The sequence below is a fragment of the Notamacropus eugenii genome, chromosome 1, assembly GCF_028372415.1.
Source record: "Notamacropus eugenii isolate mMacEug1 chromosome 1, mMacEug1.pri_v2, whole genome shotgun sequence".
Lineage (NCBI taxonomy): Eukaryota > Metazoa > Chordata > Mammalia > Diprotodontia > Macropodidae > Notamacropus > Notamacropus eugenii.
Window position 1 is genome coordinate 455307626 of NC_092872.1, and position 21619 is coordinate 455329244.

General features: G+C 38.6%; 1 protein-coding gene across 3 annotated transcripts in view; it reads right to left on the reverse strand.

Moving 5' to 3' along the window:
- The window catches only part of DPY19L3 (dpy-19 like C-mannosyltransferase 3), a 97517-nt gene that overhangs the window by 11313 nt on the left and 64585 nt on the right, over positions 1–21619 (reverse strand). For 2 of the 3 annotated variants that reach the window (XM_072632080.1, XM_072632079.1), the window contains exon 16: positions 18919–19001. In XM_072632080.1, the coding sequence (XP_072488181.1) occupies positions 18919–19001 (83 nt within the window). Of the gene's footprint in view, positions 1–18918; positions 19002–20774; positions 20854–21619 lie in introns of all 3 variants that reach the window. The other variant, XM_072632081.1, reaches the window with a different exon arrangement.

Below are 21619 nucleotides of genomic sequence, written 5' to 3' on the forward strand. Positions count from 1 at the left end.
TAGTAGCAGCAGCAGCCGTGGCGGCAGCAGCAACAGCTGATAATTCTGGAGCTCTCAGAAAGTCCGGAGGCAGAACTCTGTTGCTCTGCTCATACTCAGATCTGGGTGGCAGACCCAGGGTGAGGAGGAGCACTAATACAGCAGAGTTTGCAGCCAAAGTGGAGGGAGGACCCTCATGACAGCTCCAGGGCAGAGAAGAGTGCTCACAGAGGAGAGCACAGGTCAAGAGAGTAGTAAACATGCCTCTTCTTAGATCATACCACCTTGGAAGAACTGAAAACTTGTAAGTCCCTAGAAGTATCTCTGAAAACAACTGCACAAAACCCCTGAAGCTTGAGACAGTGTGCCCTCCACCCTGGAAGCAGAATCTTACTTCAACGAGTTAAAAGTCAAGAAATAGGCTAGAAAATGAGCAAACAACAAAACAAATTCTGACCATAGAAAGTTACTATGGTGACAAGGAAGATCAAAGCACACACTCAGAGGAGGATAACAAAGTCAAAGCCTCCAGGAAATAATTATGAGTTGGTCTCAGGTCACAGAAGAGCTCAAAAAGGATTTTGAAAATCAAGTAAGACAGGCAAGAGAAAAACTGGGAAATGAAAGTGATGTAAGAAAATCATGAAAAATGAGTCAACAGAAGCCAAGATGGCAGAGTAGAAAGATGCACATACACTAGCTCTTCCCCCACAGTCCATAAAATACCTGTAAAGAAAGACTCTCAACAAATTCTAGAGCAGCAGAAGCCACAGAAAAATGGAGTGGAGCAGATTTTCAGCCCAGGATGACCTGAAAGGCCGACAGGAAAGGTCTGTCGCTCTGGACACGGAGCGGAGCCCAGCCATGTGGCATGGCACCAGGAGGACCTGAGCAGACCTCAGGGGTGGAATCCCCAGTGGCAGTAGTGGCGGTTTGCAGAACCCTCAACCCACAGGTGCCAAAGGTCAGTGACAGGGTTTTTCAGCTGGCCAAGGAGGGAGCAGGATCTCCCTATAGCTCTGGTCTCAGGTGGCGGCAGCAGCAGAGGCCACATCAGGCAGCAGCAGCTCCCACAGCAGCCTGCATCCATTGTTGGATCGTAAAGCCCCTGGGGGAAACTGAGCAGCTGATCCATACCTCAGCCCTGTGTGTCAGTCCTGCCCTCACCTAATGCTCCTGGGGGAATTGAGCAGCTGATTTTTATGTCACGCTGAATGGCAGTCCTGCCCCTGCCTAAAGCCCCTGGGGAAATTCAGCAGCTTATCTGAATCTCAGACCCTAGTGCTGGCTTGGTGGAACTGGAGGTCAGGTGGTTGTGGAGAGGAAACTCTACTACTCACAGATTCTGTGCAGAAAAGTTTCTTGTTGCTCCCAGACCAGTGCACACATTAACTGTGCCACCTGGGAGGAAATGAGATCTTACAGATCCCCAGAGTATACCCCACTCTTGACAAAGGACCCAACTGTCAAGTAACTGGTTGGAAAAATGTCCAAAAATGGGGAAAAAAATAAGACTATAGAAGGTTACTTTCTTGGTGAACAGATATGTTCTCTCATCCTTTTGGATGAGGAAGAACAATGCTTACCATCAGGGAAAGACATAAAAGTCAAGGCTTCTGTATCCCAAACATCGAAAATAAATATTCAATGGGCTCAGGCCATGAAAGAGCTCAAAAAGGATTTTGAAAATCAAGTAAGAGAGGTGGAGGAAAAATTGGGAAGAGAAATGACAGAGATGAAAGAAAATCATGAAAAGCGAGTCAACAACTTGCTAAAGGAGACCCAAAAATATGCTGAAGAAAATAACACCTTTAAAAATAGACTAACTCAACTGGCAAAAGAGATTCAAAAAGCCAATGAGGAGAAGAATGCTTTAAAAAGCAGAATTAGCCAAATGGAAAAGGAGGTTCAAAAGCTCACTGAAGAAAATAGTTCTTTAAAAATTAGAATGAAACAGATGGAGACTAATGACTTTATGAGAAACCAATAAATCGCAAAACAAAACCAAAAGAATGAAAAAATGGAAGATAATGTGAAATATCTCATTGGAAAAACAACTGACCTGGAAAATAGATCCAGGAGAGACAACTTAAAAATTATGGTACTACCTGAAAGCCATGATCAAAAAAAGAGCCTAGACATCATATTTCATGAAATTATCAAGGACAACTGCCCTGATATTCTAGAACCAGAGGGTAAAATAAATATTGAAAGAATTCACTGATCATCTCCTGAAAGAGATCCAAAAGAAGAAACTCCTAGGAACATTAACCAGTTACCAGGTCAAGGAGAAAATATTGCAAGCAGCTTGAAAGAAACAATTTGAGTATTGTGGAAATACAATCAGGATAACACAAGATCTAGCAGCTTCTACATTAAGGGATTGAAGAGTATGGGATATGATATTTCAGAAGTCAAAGGAACTAGGACTAAAACCAAGAATCACCTACACAGCAAAATTGAGTATGATACTTCAGGGGGAAAAATGGTCTTTCAATGAAATATAAGGCTTTCAAGCTTTCTTGATGAAAAGACCAGAGCTGAAAAGAAAATGTGACTTTCAAACACAAGAATCAAGAGAAGCACTAAAAGGTAAACAGGAAAGAAAAATGATAAGAGACTTACTAAAGTTGAACTGTTTACATTCCTACACAGAAAGACAATATTTGTAACTCTTGAAACTTTTTTCAGTATCTGGGTAGTTGGTGGGATTACACACACACACACACACATACAGAGAGAGAGAGGGACAGAGAGCACAGGGTGAGTTGAAAAGGAAGGGATCATATCTAAAAAAATAACATTAAGGGGTGAGAGTGGAATATATTGGGAGGAGAAAGGGAGAAATGGAATGGGGCAAATTACCTCTCATAAAAGAGGCAAGAAAAAGACTTTTCAATGGAGGGAAAAAGGGGGGAGGTGAGAGGGAAAATGTGAAGCTTACTCTCACAACATGTCACTCAAGGAAGGAATAAAATGCACACTCATTTTGGTACAAAAACCAATCTTACAATACAGGAAAGTGGGGGAAAAGGAGATAAGCAGGGTGAGGGGGATGATGGAAGGGAGGGCAATGGGAGGAGGGAGCAATTAGAAGTCAACACTCTTGGGGAGGGAAAAGGTCAAAAGAGAATAGAAGAAATGGGGGGCAGGATAGGATGGAGTTAGTCTTATACAACATGACTATTATGGAAGTCATTTGCAAAACTACATATATATATCCTATATTGAATTGCTTGCCTTCCCAATGGGGATGGGTGGGGAGGGAGGAAGGAAGAGATGTTAGAATTCAAAGTTTTAGGAACAACTGTTGAGTATTATTCTTGCATACAACTAGTAAATAAAAAATACAGGTATGGGGTACAGAAATTTATCTTGCCCTACAGGACAAAAGAGAAGATGAGGATAAGGGAAGGAAGGGAAGATTGGTGGTAGGGGTAATTAGAATGCTCAGTGTTTTGGGATGGCGGGAAGGGAGAGATGGGGAGAAAATTTAGAACTCAAAATTTTGTAGAAATGAATGTTGAAAACTTAAATAAAAGAATTAAAAAAAAGAAAAATGAATCAATAGCTAGGCAAAGGAGAAGCCAAAAAATACTGAAGAAAATAACGCCTTAAAAAACAGACTAGGTCAAATGGAAAAGAAGTAGGAAAAGCCAATAAGGAGAAGAATGCCTTAAAAAACCAGAATTGGCCAAATGGAAAAAGAGGCACAAAAATTCAGTGAAGAAAACAACTTCTTAAAAAGTAGAACTGGCCAAATGGAAAAGGTGATTAAAAAATCCATTAAAGAAAACAGTTCCCTAAAAATTAGAATTGGACAAGTGGAAGCTAATGACTCCATGAGACATCAAGAAAGAAAGAAAAAAAATCACCAGAATGAAAACATAGAAAAAATGTGAAATATATCACTGTAAAAACAACTGACCTGGAAAACAGATCCAGGAGAAATGATTTTAAAATGACTGGGTTATCTGAAAGCCATAATAAAAAAAAAAAGCCTAGATATCATCTTTCAAGATATTATCAAGGAAAACTGCCCTGATATTCTAGAACCAGAGGGTAAAATAGAAATCGAAAGAATCCACCAATCACCTTCTGAAAGAGATCCTAAAATGAAAACTCCCAGGAATATTACAGCCAAATTCCAGAGCTCCTAGGTCAAGGAGAAAATATTGCAAGCAGTCAGAAAGAAACAACTGAAGTATTGTAGGGCCATACTCAGGATAACACAAGATTTGGCAGTTTTGATATTAAAGGATCAAAGGGCTTGGAATATGATATTCTGGAGAGCAAAGGAGTTAGGATTATAGCCAAGAATCAACTACCCAGCAAAAATAAGTATAATCCTTCAGGGGAAAAAACCAAATATTTAATGAAATAGAAGACTTTCAAGCATTCTCGATGAAAACACCAGAGCTGAATATAAAACTTGACTTTCAAATACAAGACTCAAGAGAAGCATAAAAAATTAAACAGGAAAGGGAAATTAATAAAGTTAAACTGCTTTCATTCCTACAGGGGAAGATGATACTTGTAACTCATAAGAACTTTCTCATTATTAGGGTTGTTTTAGAAGGAGTATATATAGACAGAGGGCATATATGTGAGTTGAGTACGAAGAGATAGCTAAAAAAATAAAATTAAGGGGAAAAAGAGGAATGTACTGGGAGAAAGAGAAAGGAAAAAGTAGAATGGGGTAAATAATTTCACATAGAAGAGACAAGAAAAAGCTTTTACAGTGGAGGAGAAGAAAGAGGAGATAAGGGGGAGTTAGTGAACCTTACTCTCATCAGAATTGGCTCAAAGAAGGAATAGCAAACACACTCAATTGAGTATAGAAATCTATCTTATCTTTACAGGAAAGTAGAAGGAGAAGGGGATAAGAGAAGGGGGTAGGATGATAGAAGGGAGGGCAGCACTGGGAAGGGGTTGTCAGAAGCAAAACACTTCTGAAGAAGGAAAGGGTGAAAGGAGAGAGTAGAATAAATGAGGGAGAGGGGATAAGAAGAAAAATGCTTTAATTCACTGAACTGGAGAAATGCAAATTAAAACAATTCTGGGATATTAGTGTTAGCAATAACGCTACTATGTCCTAAAGAAGATTAAAACAAAACAAAAAGGAAATGGTGCTATATGTACAAAAATATTTATAGCAGCTCTTTTCTGGTGGCAAAAAATTGGAAATCAGGGGGATGCTCATCAACTGCAGAATGGCTGAACAATTTGTGATATGTGATTATGATGGAATATTATTGTGCTATAAGAAATGATGAACAGAATTCTCTCAGAAAAACCTGCAAATATGTATATGAGCTGATACAAAGTGAAATGTACTGTGTACAAAGCAACAAAAATGTTGTAAGATGAACAGTTCTGAATGACTTAGCTATTTTCAGCAATACAATGATCAACTCTGAAGGACTTATGATGAAAATGCTATCCATCCCCAGAGAAAGAACTGATGGTGTCTGAATATAGATTGAAGCATCCCCTTTTTTTTTTTCACCATATTCATTTTTCTTGAGAGTTCTTTTTTTTTGGTCCATGTTTTCTTTTACAACATGACTAATATGGAAATGCTTTGCATGACTATGCACACATCTATAACCTATATCAAATTATTTGCCTTCTAAGTGAGGAAGGATAGGAAGGGAGAGAACTTGGAACTCAAAAGTTTTAAAAATGAATGTTAAAAATTGTTTTTACATGTAACTGGGGAAAAATAAAATACTAAATAAATTTAAAATATACTTTAAGAAAAGTCTTCTCATTTGAGGAATTCCCCAACATAGGCACTGTACTAAGTCCTTGGGATACAAAGTAAAAAAACATGATCTCTGCTCTCAATATTGGCAGCTTAGTAGATAGGTGGTGCAGTAGACAGAGCACTGGACCTGGAGTCACAAAAATTTAAGTTCAAATTCAGCCTCAGATAACTTACTAGCTGTGTGATCCTGGTCAAGTCACTTAACCTTTGTTTACCTTAGTTGCCTCATCTATAAAATGGAGATAATACTAGTCCCTGCCTATTAATGTTTAATGACTGACTGACCAATCTACCAGTTATGAAGCTACAATGAGAGAAAATTTGTAAAGCACTTTGCAACCCTTAAAGTGCTATATAAATGCTAGCTTTTATCTCAAGAAACTCACATGCTAATGGGGAGACAATCTGTAAAGAACTACATACACACAGTAGATATATGGTGTAAAGCAGGCGTTCTTAATCTAAGTTTCCACAGGCAGACTTCAAGGCCTCAATGAACTGGGATGGGAAAAAAAAATACAGCTTTTCTTCAATAGCTTCTAACTAAAACCTCTGACTAATTTCTTTGAATTGTTTAAAAATATAATTCTGATAAGGGGTCCATAAGTATTACTGGTCTGCTAAAGGGATCTATGACGTTAAAAAAAGAGATTAAGAACCCCTGGTATAAATGGAATATAATATCAGAGTAAAGGAACTAAAATAACAAGGAGGTGAGAAAGGGGACTTGGAAGGCCTGTATCTCCTGCAGAAGCTATGAGTTGAATCTTGAATCCAGGGAAGACAGGAGCAAGGAAGGGAAGTGAAGGTCAGAGCTAACTAGAGTGAATTCTGTCAAGTCTCTTAATTTTACTGGCAACAACAAGCTTCTCTTTTCGTAGAAGTGATAGATCTAGGGAGCTCTACAGAAATATCAAACCACTTGATCACATTACAAAACCATGCTGAAACCATTGCTCTGCAGTTAAAACAGAATTTGTATTTAACTTTAGTTAAATAAGCTCCCACCACCACTATAAACAAGCAGCCAGCCATGCTTAGTCAAGCACAGTACTCTAGATGCGAACGAAGCTATTATGGTCCCTGCCCTCATACAATCCTTTCAAAGGGATATTTAACTACAGACATCTATCTTCCTCTCCTCTTCTGCACTGGGAAGTGGGAGAATAGATAGGGTTATAACCTTGTCCTCCATAGAGACAAAAAAAGTCAAAGCCCATAACAGAATAGAAAAATAAACAAATTCATGAAGGATGTTGTTGTCAGTTACTTATTGTGATAATTGTTTGGGGAGGGGAGAAGTTGGGAGAAAAGTACGGCCCAGTCATGGGCATGAGCAATGGGGCTGGACCTGCTCAGTACACATGAGGAGGCTTGGGGAGATTGCTTCTGGAAGTGCCCAATAAAAAAGAATGTAAGGGCCTGGCTCTCCAATTCAAAGAATGCACCAGTGTTCTGTATTTGTTTCCCAGCAAAAGAAAAAGCTTTCTGGTCAGTTGCTGAGCTAGAACTGGAAGTACCTACAAAAGGCCATGATGGAGAAATTCACTCCTTTTCCTTTCTGTTGGTCAAGGGAAGGAAGGTACTCTCAAGCTCTCAACAGCTAGGTGAAGGGAGGCCTTTTCCCACCCCTCCCCTGCACCAGGCCAGGCCTCCTAGGAAAGCCTAGGTCTGCTTTTGTAAGCCTATTTGTGTCTCCTTTCTCTTGGTACAGGGCCTTGTGAAACTTCAAAGCATCAAAGAAGGAGAGATCCACTCAAAGTCTATGTTGGCATTTGCTAGCAGCCAGACTCCACAACAGTCTGGAGTGATTTGCTTGGCCCAGGCCAGTAGAAGATTACTAGACAGCCAAGATGATATCTTGCAGTGTGGGACAAGGCTTTACCACCTTCAAAAAGTGAAGTGGGTAGAGTGAATGCTTTGTAAGAAAGCCTTAAGCCTAAGCCTCCTTTCCTCAGAGACTAAGTTTACATGGGATTGAGTGTGAACCCACTTTGGGGATAGGGGACATTGTCTTTTTCCTCTTGCTATATCTTCTTGGTAAATATTCCTTTGTAACAGTGAACTATGTTAAGTGGTTATGAATTATTTTGAGGAGAAAGCAAATAGTCAATATTGGAACTGGAGTGCTAATAACTGGGTCAAATAATAGAAAAAATATCAGTAAAAGATTCAATAACAGTAGGTATTAGAACCGAAACATTTAACCGCAAAAGTCACCTTAAAAGGAACTGGAATTAAAGGAATCTGAAACACTAACTATAATTGTCTGCTGACTGGGGAACATATATCAGTCTGAGAACTCAAGTTGACAGCATTAGATAAAACCCCACTGCTCCGCAAGGGTGCCCACAGAGTCCTGAAAGAAAGATGGACATAGCTGACCTGCTCCCGCAAACGAGGGCTAGGAGACTAAGTCCAAAACTGCACAACATATGAGGCCTCATCTGGCGTACAGACAACTGAGCCCTCTGTAGTTTGGGGACCCCCTGGAGAGCTTCTTTACCTGGGCCTTGATTCCCTACTCCCTTTCCACTAAAGAAAAATTATCAATTTTTTTTTTTGTTGCTGTAGCCTGTAATTGTACAGTCAATTTATTCTAGTGCATTTCCTTTGAAAGTCAGACCAGTTCCTTTTAAGATGACTTTTGTAGATAAATGTTTAAGTACTGATACCTGCCATATTATTGGATCTTTTACAAATTTTGATAATGAGGCTAATTGGAGAATATGAATTTTTCACCCTCATGTCTTGCTTACAAATGTTTACATTTTTTCTTCAGCTTTTAACAGTCCTGGACTGTTTGCCTAACTGAAATTTATAAGGTTTGCTGGCTGAAAAATCCGAAGAAATCACCCCATAAGGATAATTTCTTTTCAGAGCCTCACAATTACTTGCTCAAGGCTTACCTGATCCCATTCTTCTCAAACCGAATTTGCTTGCTTTTGTTGGGTGAATCTGGAATTCCACTTGGATTGTCCTAGCACTGACAGCGATCAGCTGGAGAATTTGGTGTGCCTTGTGTAGAAAGGGGACACCTCGAGATTTTGTTTGAGCCTCTAGCTGAAGTTCCCTCTCTGAGCTCTGGAGGTCTGGGGAAAGATGGGGGTGGGGGTGGGAGGTTTGTCCTTCTCTCACACTAGGTAGCTTGTGAGTGCAAGGTTTTCTGGGTAATGGCCTGAAATGGGACCATGTCCTATTCGCATCTTCTTTCTAACTGTACACAATCTTAGGAGACTTCAAAAGGTTGGAGAGCAGAGGTCCATTGATAGGAAGCCATATCAGGAAGCAGCCCAACCTAGAGGAATGACCTATTTAACCAAAACTATCACTGGATCAAACCAGTAGCCAGATGCTCTATCTTGCAGTAAGGGAATAACTTATCCTGCAGCTATGCCACACTTGCTGGAGCCAATCGTTTGTCATTGCAAATGCTTTTAAGTTTGAGACTACACTTCCCTCCAACATTGTAGACAGGCAAGTGTGCCCCCAGTGCAAGGGGGTGCCTTTGTACTTCTATTCTTGGTTCTTGCTCTTTCTTCTTAGTGAATATTCCCCTGTAAAAACTAATTGATTGTCAGTGATATGACAGGTGAAATACAAATAGAAATAGATATTGCAGCACTAATCCTTGGAGCAATGATATAGAAGAGATACTAAATATAAACAGCAATCAATAGACACTGGGAACATACTAGAACAGGGGTTCAAACTGATAGTATCAGAGAAAATCTCACTGCCCTTCAAGGATACCCTTAGAATTCTGAGGAGGAGATGCAGCCATCTGCCTTCCAGGGACTTGACTTACCAGTGCAAAGGAGAGATGAGGTAAGGCTGATGGGGTGCTTGGGTGCATTAAAAACCACATTTCTCCCTAGCCTCAAAATACTATCTCAGGCAGTTTCTCCCTCAAGGACACAGCCTGCCCTAGCAACAACAGTTATCTCCCTTCCTGCTATCGTAGCCAGCTGCACCTACGGAACTCATTAGTTTGAACCAGCTGTGTACTGGCTGAACGGGCTGTGCATTGAGTCATAACGACATTCACTACTCACTGACCAATCATATGTATCCTAGACTTGGACATACCTATACTCCCTTACATTAATCTTGTCTAACAAGACACTGACGAGAGAAGCCTAGTTTTTCCTGGTCAGCTCTGACTGTTGGTTGACTTAGTGACGTTTCAGGCCTAAAACTACACCTCCAGGTAGCCGGCAGCCCTGACTTGGGCTATTTCTCCATGAATTTTGGGTAAAATACCAACGCAGTAGATATCAAAAGTGCATGTTCCTTTAAGAACTGAACACTCCTTAACCACTCCCTAATCCCACCCCAAAACACCTAGTTAGCATATTTGGCATTAGGGATACTATAGAATATCCTATATAAACTTTCCCTGTACCTCTTTAAGGTTGCAGGTTCCCTAAGAACTCTCGCCCCACTGAAAAGCAGAATAAATCTTTACCTTGACTTCAACAATGCTTGAGTTTATGAATTCTCCAGACGACCTGCCCCTGGTACCCTGGTCTTTGTGGGGGTCTCATACTCCCTTTCCAGCTCTCATCAAGGCCACCCACAGTCCACATATGGGCTTTATTTACCTAAGAAAGTTTATTTTGGGATGGTTTCTTCCTTGGTAACAATCATCAATAAATGAATTTTTAATGCACATATTTCTATATCCACTCCTGAATTACATATGGTTCACTAGGATGTTTGAATTTCAAGTTATACATTCCAAACCAAAAAGCCAGACTCAGCAAAGAAGTTCATGTATTCATATTCTGTACTGAGACAGAATCCCGTTATATACACAAATAATTGGCATTAAAAGTAGTACAAGCAAAATCAATAAATATTTGTTGAATGTTCACTGTGTACAAAGCACTACATTAAGTTGACAAGGACACAAAAGTAAGGCATTTTCTATATCCTCAATTTATAATCTAACTGGAAGATGAGAATTTCCAAATAAAGTCAAATAATTAAAAGCAAGATATAACATCACATGATGAATTGACAGATGAGTAGTACAGATTCACAAGTATAGGGAGGTAAAGGGTATTACTACACAGGAATTCAGAATTTAAAACTGGAAGAAGCCTTTGAGCATGGGTCTTTCATTTGGAGTCTGTGAACTGAGATGGGAAAAAAAAATCTGTCCTAACCTGTCTGAAATTTAGCATTTCCTTCCATTATAAAAACAGGTAACAAAGCATTTTTCTGAATAGGAGTCCATAGGCTTCACTAGACTGCCAAAGAGACACAAAAAAGTTACGACATCCTGCTTTAGAGATTATTTAGTCCAACAGCAAGGGAACAAAAACCCAACAAGGGTCTTACAGTCATTGGTACTACATTGTGGGAGGCAGTTCATTAGAATCAGAAATCTGGAAGAGGAAGGTATCCCATCTAGTCCATCTCCCTCATTTTAAAGAGGAACAAAGTAGACTCCAGGGAGATGGCTTGGTCAAGGTCATGCACAGAGCAAGTGTCAGCGGTGGGATTTGAACACTGGTCCTCTGACTCCTGAACCAGGAATTACCAGGCCAATAATTCGCATCCTTAAGAATAGAATATCTAACTTTACAATGTCTTCCCTTTCTAATGTTTTCTACCTGCTATGGCAGATGATCTAATGTCTTATACAAGAAGTACAGTCTATATTTATTTTAGGGTCCACAAAGCAAATGTGAGATTTGGATCAGACCTTCTGAACCCAAATCTAGTGTTCTTTTCATATGCCATACTACTTATTTTGTCCTGCTGTGAACATTAGCCCTAACTGGAAAGTCTGCATCATATATAACTTGTTTCTAGTGCATCAATGCTACAAACATTGTAACCACAGCTATATATACAAATGTGAGTTATTATGCTATATTCATTTTTATTAAGTATCCTGACAACAAAATTCTGGCAAAACCCAAGAACTATAACTTCCTCAAGGTTAATTATTAATACTGTTGCTTTATAAACCACTAAGCTCTGACGACTGTGGAGATTGTGTGTCTTTCTTGGTTTATAAAACAGTTGTATTGGAAATCTTAGAACTCTGCTCCTCTCCCTGTTCCCTCTCCACTCTATTGTCAAGACCTGTAGCTTTCACCTTTTGCATCACCTCTCCACACACACCCTCTCCTCTCCTCTGACACAGCCACCAGACTGGTACAGGCCCTTATCACCTCATGCCTGGCCTATTACAATAGTTGACTGATTGCCACAAATCTCTCTCCAGTCCAGTATGTCCTCCCTTCAACTATCAAGGTGATCTTCCTATAAAGCACAAATACGAACACGTCACTCCCCTTCTCCCTACCCTGTGCCTCAACTCCAGGTTCAAGTGCTGGCACGTAGTAGGCTCTTAAATGGTTATTGACTGACTGATATTCTTTAAGCATTTCAGTTTATCCTTACTGAAAACAAATCCAAAGCCATAGAATTTTCTGTGATAAAATTATCAAACAAACGAATAAATGCTTCCTAGAGCTTAACTTTAAATTAGCTGTATGACAGGTAAAGCTCTGTCTGTGCATTCTTCTTACACAAATACTTCCACCTGATACAGTCTCTTAACGGCTGTGGTCTGTATCTAAAACAGCTAATGTGCTCCAAACCACTGAATGACACTTCTCTATTCTAGAAAAACGAAGCAATTTTTACAAATGTCTGAACAAATGATGTATAAAATGAAAGGATAATTTGTTTTTATAGCTTTCTGCCAAGCTCCATAGCAGGCTGCCCAACCTGCAAACAATTTATTCTGTAAGAAATGTCACTAAATAATGACAAGGACTCACAGGTCAAACTGATTTACATTATATAATTTAAATGTCATTCCAAACAGACCTGATGGCATTTTGAACAAATAATCTCATTTATTTTTGAAGCTCTAAGCCTCAACAAGTTAATTACTGTTGAACTAATGGGTAAACTGAGCATTATAAAATAATGTATGAACATTTGCTTTATCTACACCTCAAGAATTTATAGAAGTATGCAAATACTACAGAATGATTCATTAAAAATAAGAGGTTTAAAGGCATTTAAAGTCTCAACTTCACCTGCTTCATATTTAAAACATGTGGTAATTCATTCTGCTCTGGTTAAACTGCTTAAGAAAACTTGGTGAATTTGTTTTTAAACCCAGTGAAAAATAGTTGCATCGGTGAGTTTCATTAAAGAAAAGGAAGTGCTGGTAAATAAATTCCACCACAGCCCTGTTGTTAAAAGATCCAACTTTCTAAGTCCATTTTTCTTAAGTGCAGAGTATCAGAAGAAATTTTCAGAAGAGAAAATGGATTCACAAAGTAGGAAAAGAAATGATGTGATATTAACAAGGGGTATAAACTAGTGAGTTCTATGGCAGATGTCCTTAATAAAAGAAAACTTAATTTTATTTACACATAAAAAGAAAACTCTTAAAAAACCAAATAAACAAGTACACCTTGTACTCTAGCTGAGATTGATATCCAGAAGGAAATCATAGGTTCTGGTCAGTCTCAGCATAGAAAAGGTCCTATGAATAGATGAAAAAGCATTTATTAAGACCTTACTATGTGCTAAGTGCTGTGGTAAATAATGCAGATACAAACACAAAAGTAAAACTCGTCTCTCCCCTCAAGGGGCTTTGAAGTCTTCTCCTTCTTGGTGACCTCACCAGCTCCAACAGGCTTAATGATCATCTCTGTGCTTCCTCCTAGATCTATATATCTGGTCTCTTTCCTAAGCGTCAATCCCACTTCACCAGTTCCTCCTGTAGGTTTCAAACTGGATGTCCTAGAGATATCTCAAACTCAGTATGGCCAAAACAAAACATTTGTTAGTTTTTCCTCTTAGCTGGCCCCCCTTCCTGACATCTCCACTTCACTTCACAGTTGCCAAAGTTATTTTCCTTAAATTCAGATATGGATATGTCACTTCTCGACTCACACTCCAGATTCCTTATCTGCCTTGAGGATAAAATATATACTTCATTGTTTAGCTTTTAATGCCCTTTGCAACCTAGTCCTGACTTCTTTTTAGCCTCAATGGCTACTACTCTCCTTCCTGCACTTTGTTACCCAGTTAAACTGGTCTTCTCACTGCTTGTCCCACGATACTCCATCCCTCCTCTTTGTGTCTTTGCACCGGCTGCCTCTTCTACCTGGGAACCTCTCCTCTCCCACCTTTGCCTCTCAAGTCTCTCTTCCTTCAAGATGGAGCTCAAGCAGCACTGTCCACAGGAAACTGCATCCCCTCAACTGCTAGTGTTCCCCTCTCGAACAGCCACTTGGCATTTATTTATCTTTATTCTCATTACACTTGTTCTTTACATACTCACATGTATTTGTTATCTCCCTGGTTAGACTATAAGTTCTTTGATAGTGGGGATGGTTTCACTCTTTGTACTTGTGTCTTCAGTGGCTACCACAGGATCTGGCACATCGTGGGCACTAAATACTTGTTGATTAATGCATTTATTCATTCAGTAAGCTTCGCAAGCATAATCATTAAGGACTAGAAAATTTCAGACAGGGAAGAATTTTGCATATAAAGCTTTTGGAATGTCTCACACTGTCAATGTACTTTGCAAAGTCTCTTTTATGGAAATGGGAGCCAGTTACAAAGTATTGGCTCTTAAAAGTCTCATAGGAACTCCACCTCTGTCCTCTTCTCTGACCCAAATTTCTGACCTAAGGAAGAGATTAGTTTCCTTTTCACCACCTTAATGATGAGCTCAATGAAAAGAAGGAGTTGACACATATGACTTAACAGTTTGAAAATGTTAATTTACTTCTGATTCTAAGGGGTAAGAAACTCTCCTTTTCATTGGGGGGAAACATGGTCAAGGAGAGAAAATTTAAAAATCACTGGACTCCCTGAAAAAAAATGATCCCCTAAAAAAGACTTGATACTATATTGCAAGAAATCATAAGGAAAATTGCCCATATCTATTAGAACTAGAAGGTAAAGAACAGGCAGAAAAACAATTCACTTATCACCTCCTAAAAGGAATCTTGAAAAGAAGTGTCAGGAGTGACATAGCCAAATTCTGAGCTCAGACGTCAAGGAAAAAATACTGCAGATATCCAGAAAGAAGTGGTTCAAGGAACCACAGTCAGAATCATTGAGATTTGTCCTTTGTTCTTGAAGAGGACCATGGCATCAGGAACATGATGCCATGACTGGCAAGTGAATTGGATTTAACTGAGGAAGGGCTGTAAAAAGTCACCCAGCCTCACTTTCTCCTTCAGTTATCTGGGTCCAGTGGCCAGATACAGATCAGGACAACTGGAGATGGCTCAGGGTGCAGTGGGAGACCTTGGTCTTTTTAAGTTAAGGTCTGAATTCTTACTTCGAGTGAGGCAAAGTGTATTCTGTGATTAGGGCTGTTTAAGGAGTGAGTCAAGGGATGGCCCCTTTAATCCGAAAAAAAAAAAATCAAATTGGGAGGGGTTTCTGGACAAAAGAGAAACAATTACTATTTACATTCATTAGGAGTCACTGAGGACCAAAAAATATCTATTAAGTAATGTTTGGGCAGAGACTTATTGTTGGGTAATCAATGAGAGCCAGAGTAAACTGGGTTTAAGGTATGGTCTTTAAGATGGAAAGAAATCTAGCCAGTAAACCCCAAGATAGCAAGGTACGTTTCAGCCACCAAAATTTGCCTTCCTTTGGGCAGAAGACCCTCAGGTAAGAGCACGATACCTCACCCTCCCACCATGTGAAGAATGCAAAGAAAGGGAGGGGAGAGGAGAATCTGAGTTGCCCAATTGGAAGTAGCTATTTGAGTCCCCCATGGGGCAGCTCAGATAACTCATAGGTTGTGATCACTATGGCACTATGCCATGATTTGCAAGTGAATTGGATTTGAGTGAGGGAAAGCTGTGCAAAAAGTCCCTTCAGGATCACAGAAGACCTAGAAGCCTCCATTCTAAATAGGAGGAAATACTGGCATATTCTTCAATATTTCAAAAGGCAAAAGAGACAGGCTTATAAGCAAGAATAACTTAGTCTATAAAACTGAGTGTCATCTTATATGAAAAAAAATGGACCTTTAACAGGAGAGGAAACCTCATTCCTTTCCCGGTCACACTTTTAAGTCTCCAAGGCCCAGCTCTTTATCAGGACACCTCACTCCAGCATAGGAATCTGCACATTGGTCCTACCCTCTGCCCTTGTGGTCACTCCCACCCAAACTCTCCTTCCTCTGCTCACATCTCATTTTTTCCCAGGCTGTACTCTCAATTTTACCTCCCATGCCTTCCCCTTACTTTTAATCTTTTTAATGTGTTGTCTTCCCCCATTAAGAAATCAGCTCCTTGATTTCTTTTACTTGTATATGTATTCCTGGTGCTTAGTAAGGGCTTAATATATGCTTACTGATTAACTGACTTACTTTCAAGAATTTCTGAGTACAAGACTAGAGCTGAGTAAGAACTTTGAAATACAAGCATACTTGTCCATAGAAACCTTAGAAGGCTAATAATCTACTACGAGAAGAAAAAATAAATGCCCCTCCAGAACCTTAAGGTCTTCAAAGGGTTCTGAGGGAGCTAAATAATAAAATCAGAGGTCCAGGGGGAGGGAGGAGTGATTTCTGGTTCTGAAACTTTTAAGAGAAGAGAAAGGGAGTCAGTTAATAAATGTTAAGTGCCTACTGTGTGCCACTAATTAGATCATATTTACTTAGTTGTGTATGTGCTAATCCCCCTAATATACTGTAAGTTTGGAGTGGGGGGCAGAAACTCTTTCATTTCTATATCTGTATCCCCCAGTTCCTACAATGCCTTAATAACTGATTAATGAAACAGAATTTAAACAATACTCACAGAAAGTTTCAATGTCAACTGAACAATAATTTATTGAAATCTTCTTGTGCATAGGGGACACTGGTAGATGCTGAGACAGATAAAAATGCATGGTGCCCAATCGCAGAATTTACAATCAATCAATCAACTCTCTAGTACAAGGATGCACATATGCACAAAAATTATAATGAAAAACTGAACAAAAAAAGTAAAAGAGATACAAAGTGCTATGAAGATTCATGTTCATTTTTGACTGAAGAAATTTCAAGAAATTCTTAGACCCATAACATTTTCTCTAGAACTTCCCATACTTGATATTATAGAAATCATGTTGCTAAAGAAAGAAAGTATACACACTGGTAGTGCTGCAGGTCATTTTTTCAGTTTTGAAAGTAAAAGAAATCTTGCTATGGGCAAATTTTAAAAAAGAAAAGTAAAGCTCAAATCCAATTTGATCTGGATGCTGGACTAGTGCTAATTTGCTGATTTAAGCAAACACTGTATGTTTAAATAGACCCTGTTTTGGTTTCATTCATCATCACTTACGCTTATTTTACAAACATGCCTGGCAGCTATTTTTCTTCAGATTGTAATTTAGACTAGGAGAATTTTAAAAGAAAATTGTCAAAGGAATAGCATCCCCACGGGGATAGTCATATTTGTATTTTGCCAGACTCATCCAAAAAACTCTCAAGGGCATTGTCTAGTAATGGTAACTTTAACAGAAGAGGAACCCAAGTCACAAATACCAATGCTGCTGAAGTATAAACCTGAGTGAGAAACGGATTAGATAGTGCCTCTTTATGCCCAGATCATTCTTGCCATTTTTCACAGACAGATTATATTTTGAAAATCTCTGAATCTTTTCCAGTGGGGAAAGTATGAAAACAAAGGCTGCTGCAAGCAAGTACTTCTAGGCTGAGATTGCCTGAGACAATCTGGGGCCCTGCCAGGATAAATTTTTAATGACTAAATAATTAATTCTTGAAAATGGGAGTTTTTAATGCAAATTTTGACAGCCTTTAAGTCTTCAGACCTACCAGGTGGTGGTGGTTGTACAGCATTAATCTTTAACAGCATAATTTTAAGAACAGAAAATACCCATCCCACCTTCAGATGCATGTGTCATAAATTTCCAGCTGCCTATAGTTAATGCAAAAGTAATTAGCTTTTCTTTATATGAATAATATTCTTTCCCTATACACAATAAATACTGCAGGAAAAATTTACTCTGTAATTGTCTGCCATGATTTAAAATGAAATAAATAAATAAATAAAGACAAAGAACAGTTTAGCATTCTCAGCACTAGGAACACGTGAAAAATTATTCTCATTGCATTCAGTCAGATCCAGTCCAACATTGGGACCAAAGCCACATGTATATTTTATATATAAATCTATATAAAACTCCATCTATTGCACTCAAGAGACCTAAGCTATCAAACATTTACCATCTCTTACTACACAAGTGGGGCTAAATGGTGCTGGTTAGTAAACATCAGTCATGAGAAAGTGTCAATATGGCTACTAAAATCCTAAGTGATGGAGACAACATGGCCAATGCTTTCAGAATATGTCACATAAGATTTGCAATACCTATTTACTTGTGAATAATTACACTGCTGCTTTTAGGTTATAAAGTAGGGAAATGTAGTATTATGGGGCATAAGAATGCTGTTCTGGGTAGAAAGTTTATTTTTGCTGGTAGGAGGCATATTTTATCAGCATAGCTTTGAAACACATGAACTTCATTTAGATGTGGAATACGGAATCCAGTAATAAACTGGAAGAAAAAATAAAAACAATATAATGCTATAGGATAACACTCCAACTTTCAAGATAAAGGCCCCTTATTCTTATTTTTTCCCACAAGGTTAAGGTTGAATGTTATGAACAAATCAACTGAAATCTGGCTCAAAATAGCTGACCATTAAATTCTACATGCAAAATCAAAATTAGGTTGTTTGTAAGCCAAGGACATATTCATGTGTCTGTATTGTTAGAAAATTAGAATGGTAGTAAGAACTGAGGAAAATAATGGTCATGATATGTCTGATAGAGATGTTTAAAATGTAAAGAGGCTGCATGATGCAGCAGGTCTAATAGCAAATGGGAAGAGAAATGGATTAGCACCAGTCCCATAGTCTCAGCTCTGCCACTTACACGGCATTGACCCACTGCTTCTCTATAAAATGAGCATCTTCCCACATGAACTTATTTTGGGAGAGAATAATGAAAGAATTAATTTTTAAATGTAAAGATTTAAACAAAAACAATATAGCTGAACATTTCCTCACAGGTGAAAACAAAGACATTCGAGTGAGCATGAAAAGCGTTGTACTGAAGTGAAAAACTTAGAAAACTTCTCACTTAATCCAGTTCATCAGCTCGACTGTGTCTGGGTCGTAGAACTCTCTCAACTCTGACAGCTCCGCCATCATTCCTGGCCAGAACTAAAATGAAAAACAAGCCATAACTTCCACAGCTATCATCAATATTAAGTGCACACTATGCTTTTCAGGAAGCTCAGTTATTATCAGCAGTGAATGTATACATATGCATATAATACATATATATGCACACACATATAATACATGCATACACATACATATATATTTGTATATATGTATATATGCGTTGGTTACTTTAGCCAAACTTTTTTTCAGACTTCTGAGTAGCAGATTAAAAAAAAGTTTTTAGGTTTTTTTGGGGGGGGAAGGGTAGAGAATGTCTAACTATAGCCAGTATCAAAGCTCTCACTATACGTATAATTTTTGCATATGATGCATTATGTACAACAATTTAAATAGTATTAATATACTCTGGCATCTTAGAAAACAATGACTTTTATTATATCATCACTAAAACTGACTGTACAAGATTCTAAAAACAATTAGGAAAAAAATAGTACAACCAAATACTACTAGGCAATCAGCCCTAACTCGAAACATTAGATTTCAATTCTTCAATCAATTCTAGATTATTCAAGGCCTGAAACAGCCAATTAATTGATTATCCATACTTTTTGCCTTGTATGCCACAAAAATATTTCTTGGTGTATTATTATTGGTTATTTATCCATCATCAAGTGAGGGAAAGGGGAAACCAAAGGGGATGAAATTCAAGTCAGTTGCTAGCATCTCTGGTTATTGGTTTCTTGAGAAAGCAAGTTAAAACTTCTGCCTACAATGAAGCCTTCGTATTATTTATGGATTTCAATGATTTATGGCCCCAATTTTTATGGCATTTATTTTTTCTTGGAAGCCCCCAAATTTGAACAACTCACTGTCTTCATTTTTTTCAAAAGTTTTCAGCTTTTGTTTTTACATTAGTCATTTTCTGATATGCCCTCCTGCCACTGAAGCTTCCTTTGTGACAGGAGAAAAACAGGTAAGCAAATCCAACTGACAGAGTCCATTTTAGATAGTGTATTTCACATTCTGTATCCAGAGTCTCCCCTCTTTGAGAGGAGAGAGATAACACCAAAAACACAGAATGTCAATTAAGAACCTGAGACTGTTACAACCCAAAGCACATGAGAGATCTCCAACTGTCTGCTTTTCCCTGCCCCTCACCAATGCATATCTTCCATGCACTAAATAAACATGTTTCCATCTGTATAAAAATGTAAATTAGTTCTTGACCCACTGCCTTTTAGAACAGGTAATGCTCACTTTTTCTGATATGGCAGGTCACGCATTGGAGATTCAAGGCTTGCTGCACTGTTCTCTCTTTTATTTTTTCACTGTGATTTGTTTAGTAACTTTAAACTTAAAATAAAGTTTGGACTTGTCTGTAAAAAACAAACATAGGATGTACTATGATTGGGTATATCATCTTTGCACAAGAGCCATGCTATTCTATCACTCCAATTTTGGTATGTGTGCTGCTAGAAGCAAGAACCAGACTGAATTTTTCTACATCTTAAAAATCCCCTGCCACTTGCCACTAAGATCCAATAATTTAATGTGTGTGTAAGAATCTGATATTACCATATTGGTTTGAATACAGGCTATTCTCTTAATACAGGACCTTTAAAAAAGACATAATAGTGAGGCATCATAGCAAATTAAAAAGAACCTAGAAAAGTGAAGACATTTAGAGTGGCAAATATAAGGTACTAGGTTTTTTGAGGTTAAGGAGGTAGGTTGCTCTACCTTGTTCTATCCCTCCCATCAGTTTCAAATTGGGAAATCCCACCTACTCCTGAGATCTACCACACTTACCCTCTTTGCCTCCCTCACATTTCTGCTCTGTGACAGTTCTACTTTTCTCCTTGTCTTTGTAGCTGTTAGTAGGATCTATCTATAAATGGGAAGCGTAGCATGGATGAGCAGTGGAACAGTGTACAAACTCTACAGGAAAGAGGTTTTCAGTGATGCTTACCTCCCCCCCCCCCCAACTCCCTGATTCCCCCTCTCCCATTTCTAAGACTTTGGTAGCCCTGAGGACATAGGAGAGGGAAAGAGAGCTAAGAGCTTCACCGTGAGATCCCTATCTCTAATAGTAGGGAAGCAACAAGTCACTAGTAGCGTGCAATAGGAGAAATCTGCTTTTTTTCTTTTGTAGCACTAGGAGTAGGGATGGCTGGCAGAGAAGCTATTGTTACTGCAGAAGCCAGGAAAATTTAAGCTGTGCCTATGATAGTAACAGCAGGATTATGGGCCGCATTCAAGTTTCATACAAACAAGACTTTGGGAGAAGTACGTAGCCTATACTAAGACCAATGAAGTACAATTAATAATTAGCCATTTCAAGTTTTATTGAGGAAAGTGACCTCTTCCTGACCCCCTCCTCTTCCTTAAGAAAACTGAAGGACATTACAGAAAAAACTAATCAAGTCATGGAACACTCCATCTAGATGAAACAACTTTAAAGGCCTAAAACTAATGAAAAGAGAAAATCAGTTTGGAAAGATGTGAAGTAATCACAATCTAAACTAAACTAAGTCAAAGGTTATTAACTACTAGAGGAGACAAACAATTTGTGTAGTTTAGAAATCTCCTGGATCAGGTCATTCAATAACTTAAAACTCACTATTATGTTAGTGGAATGATGAAGTAGCTGGCCA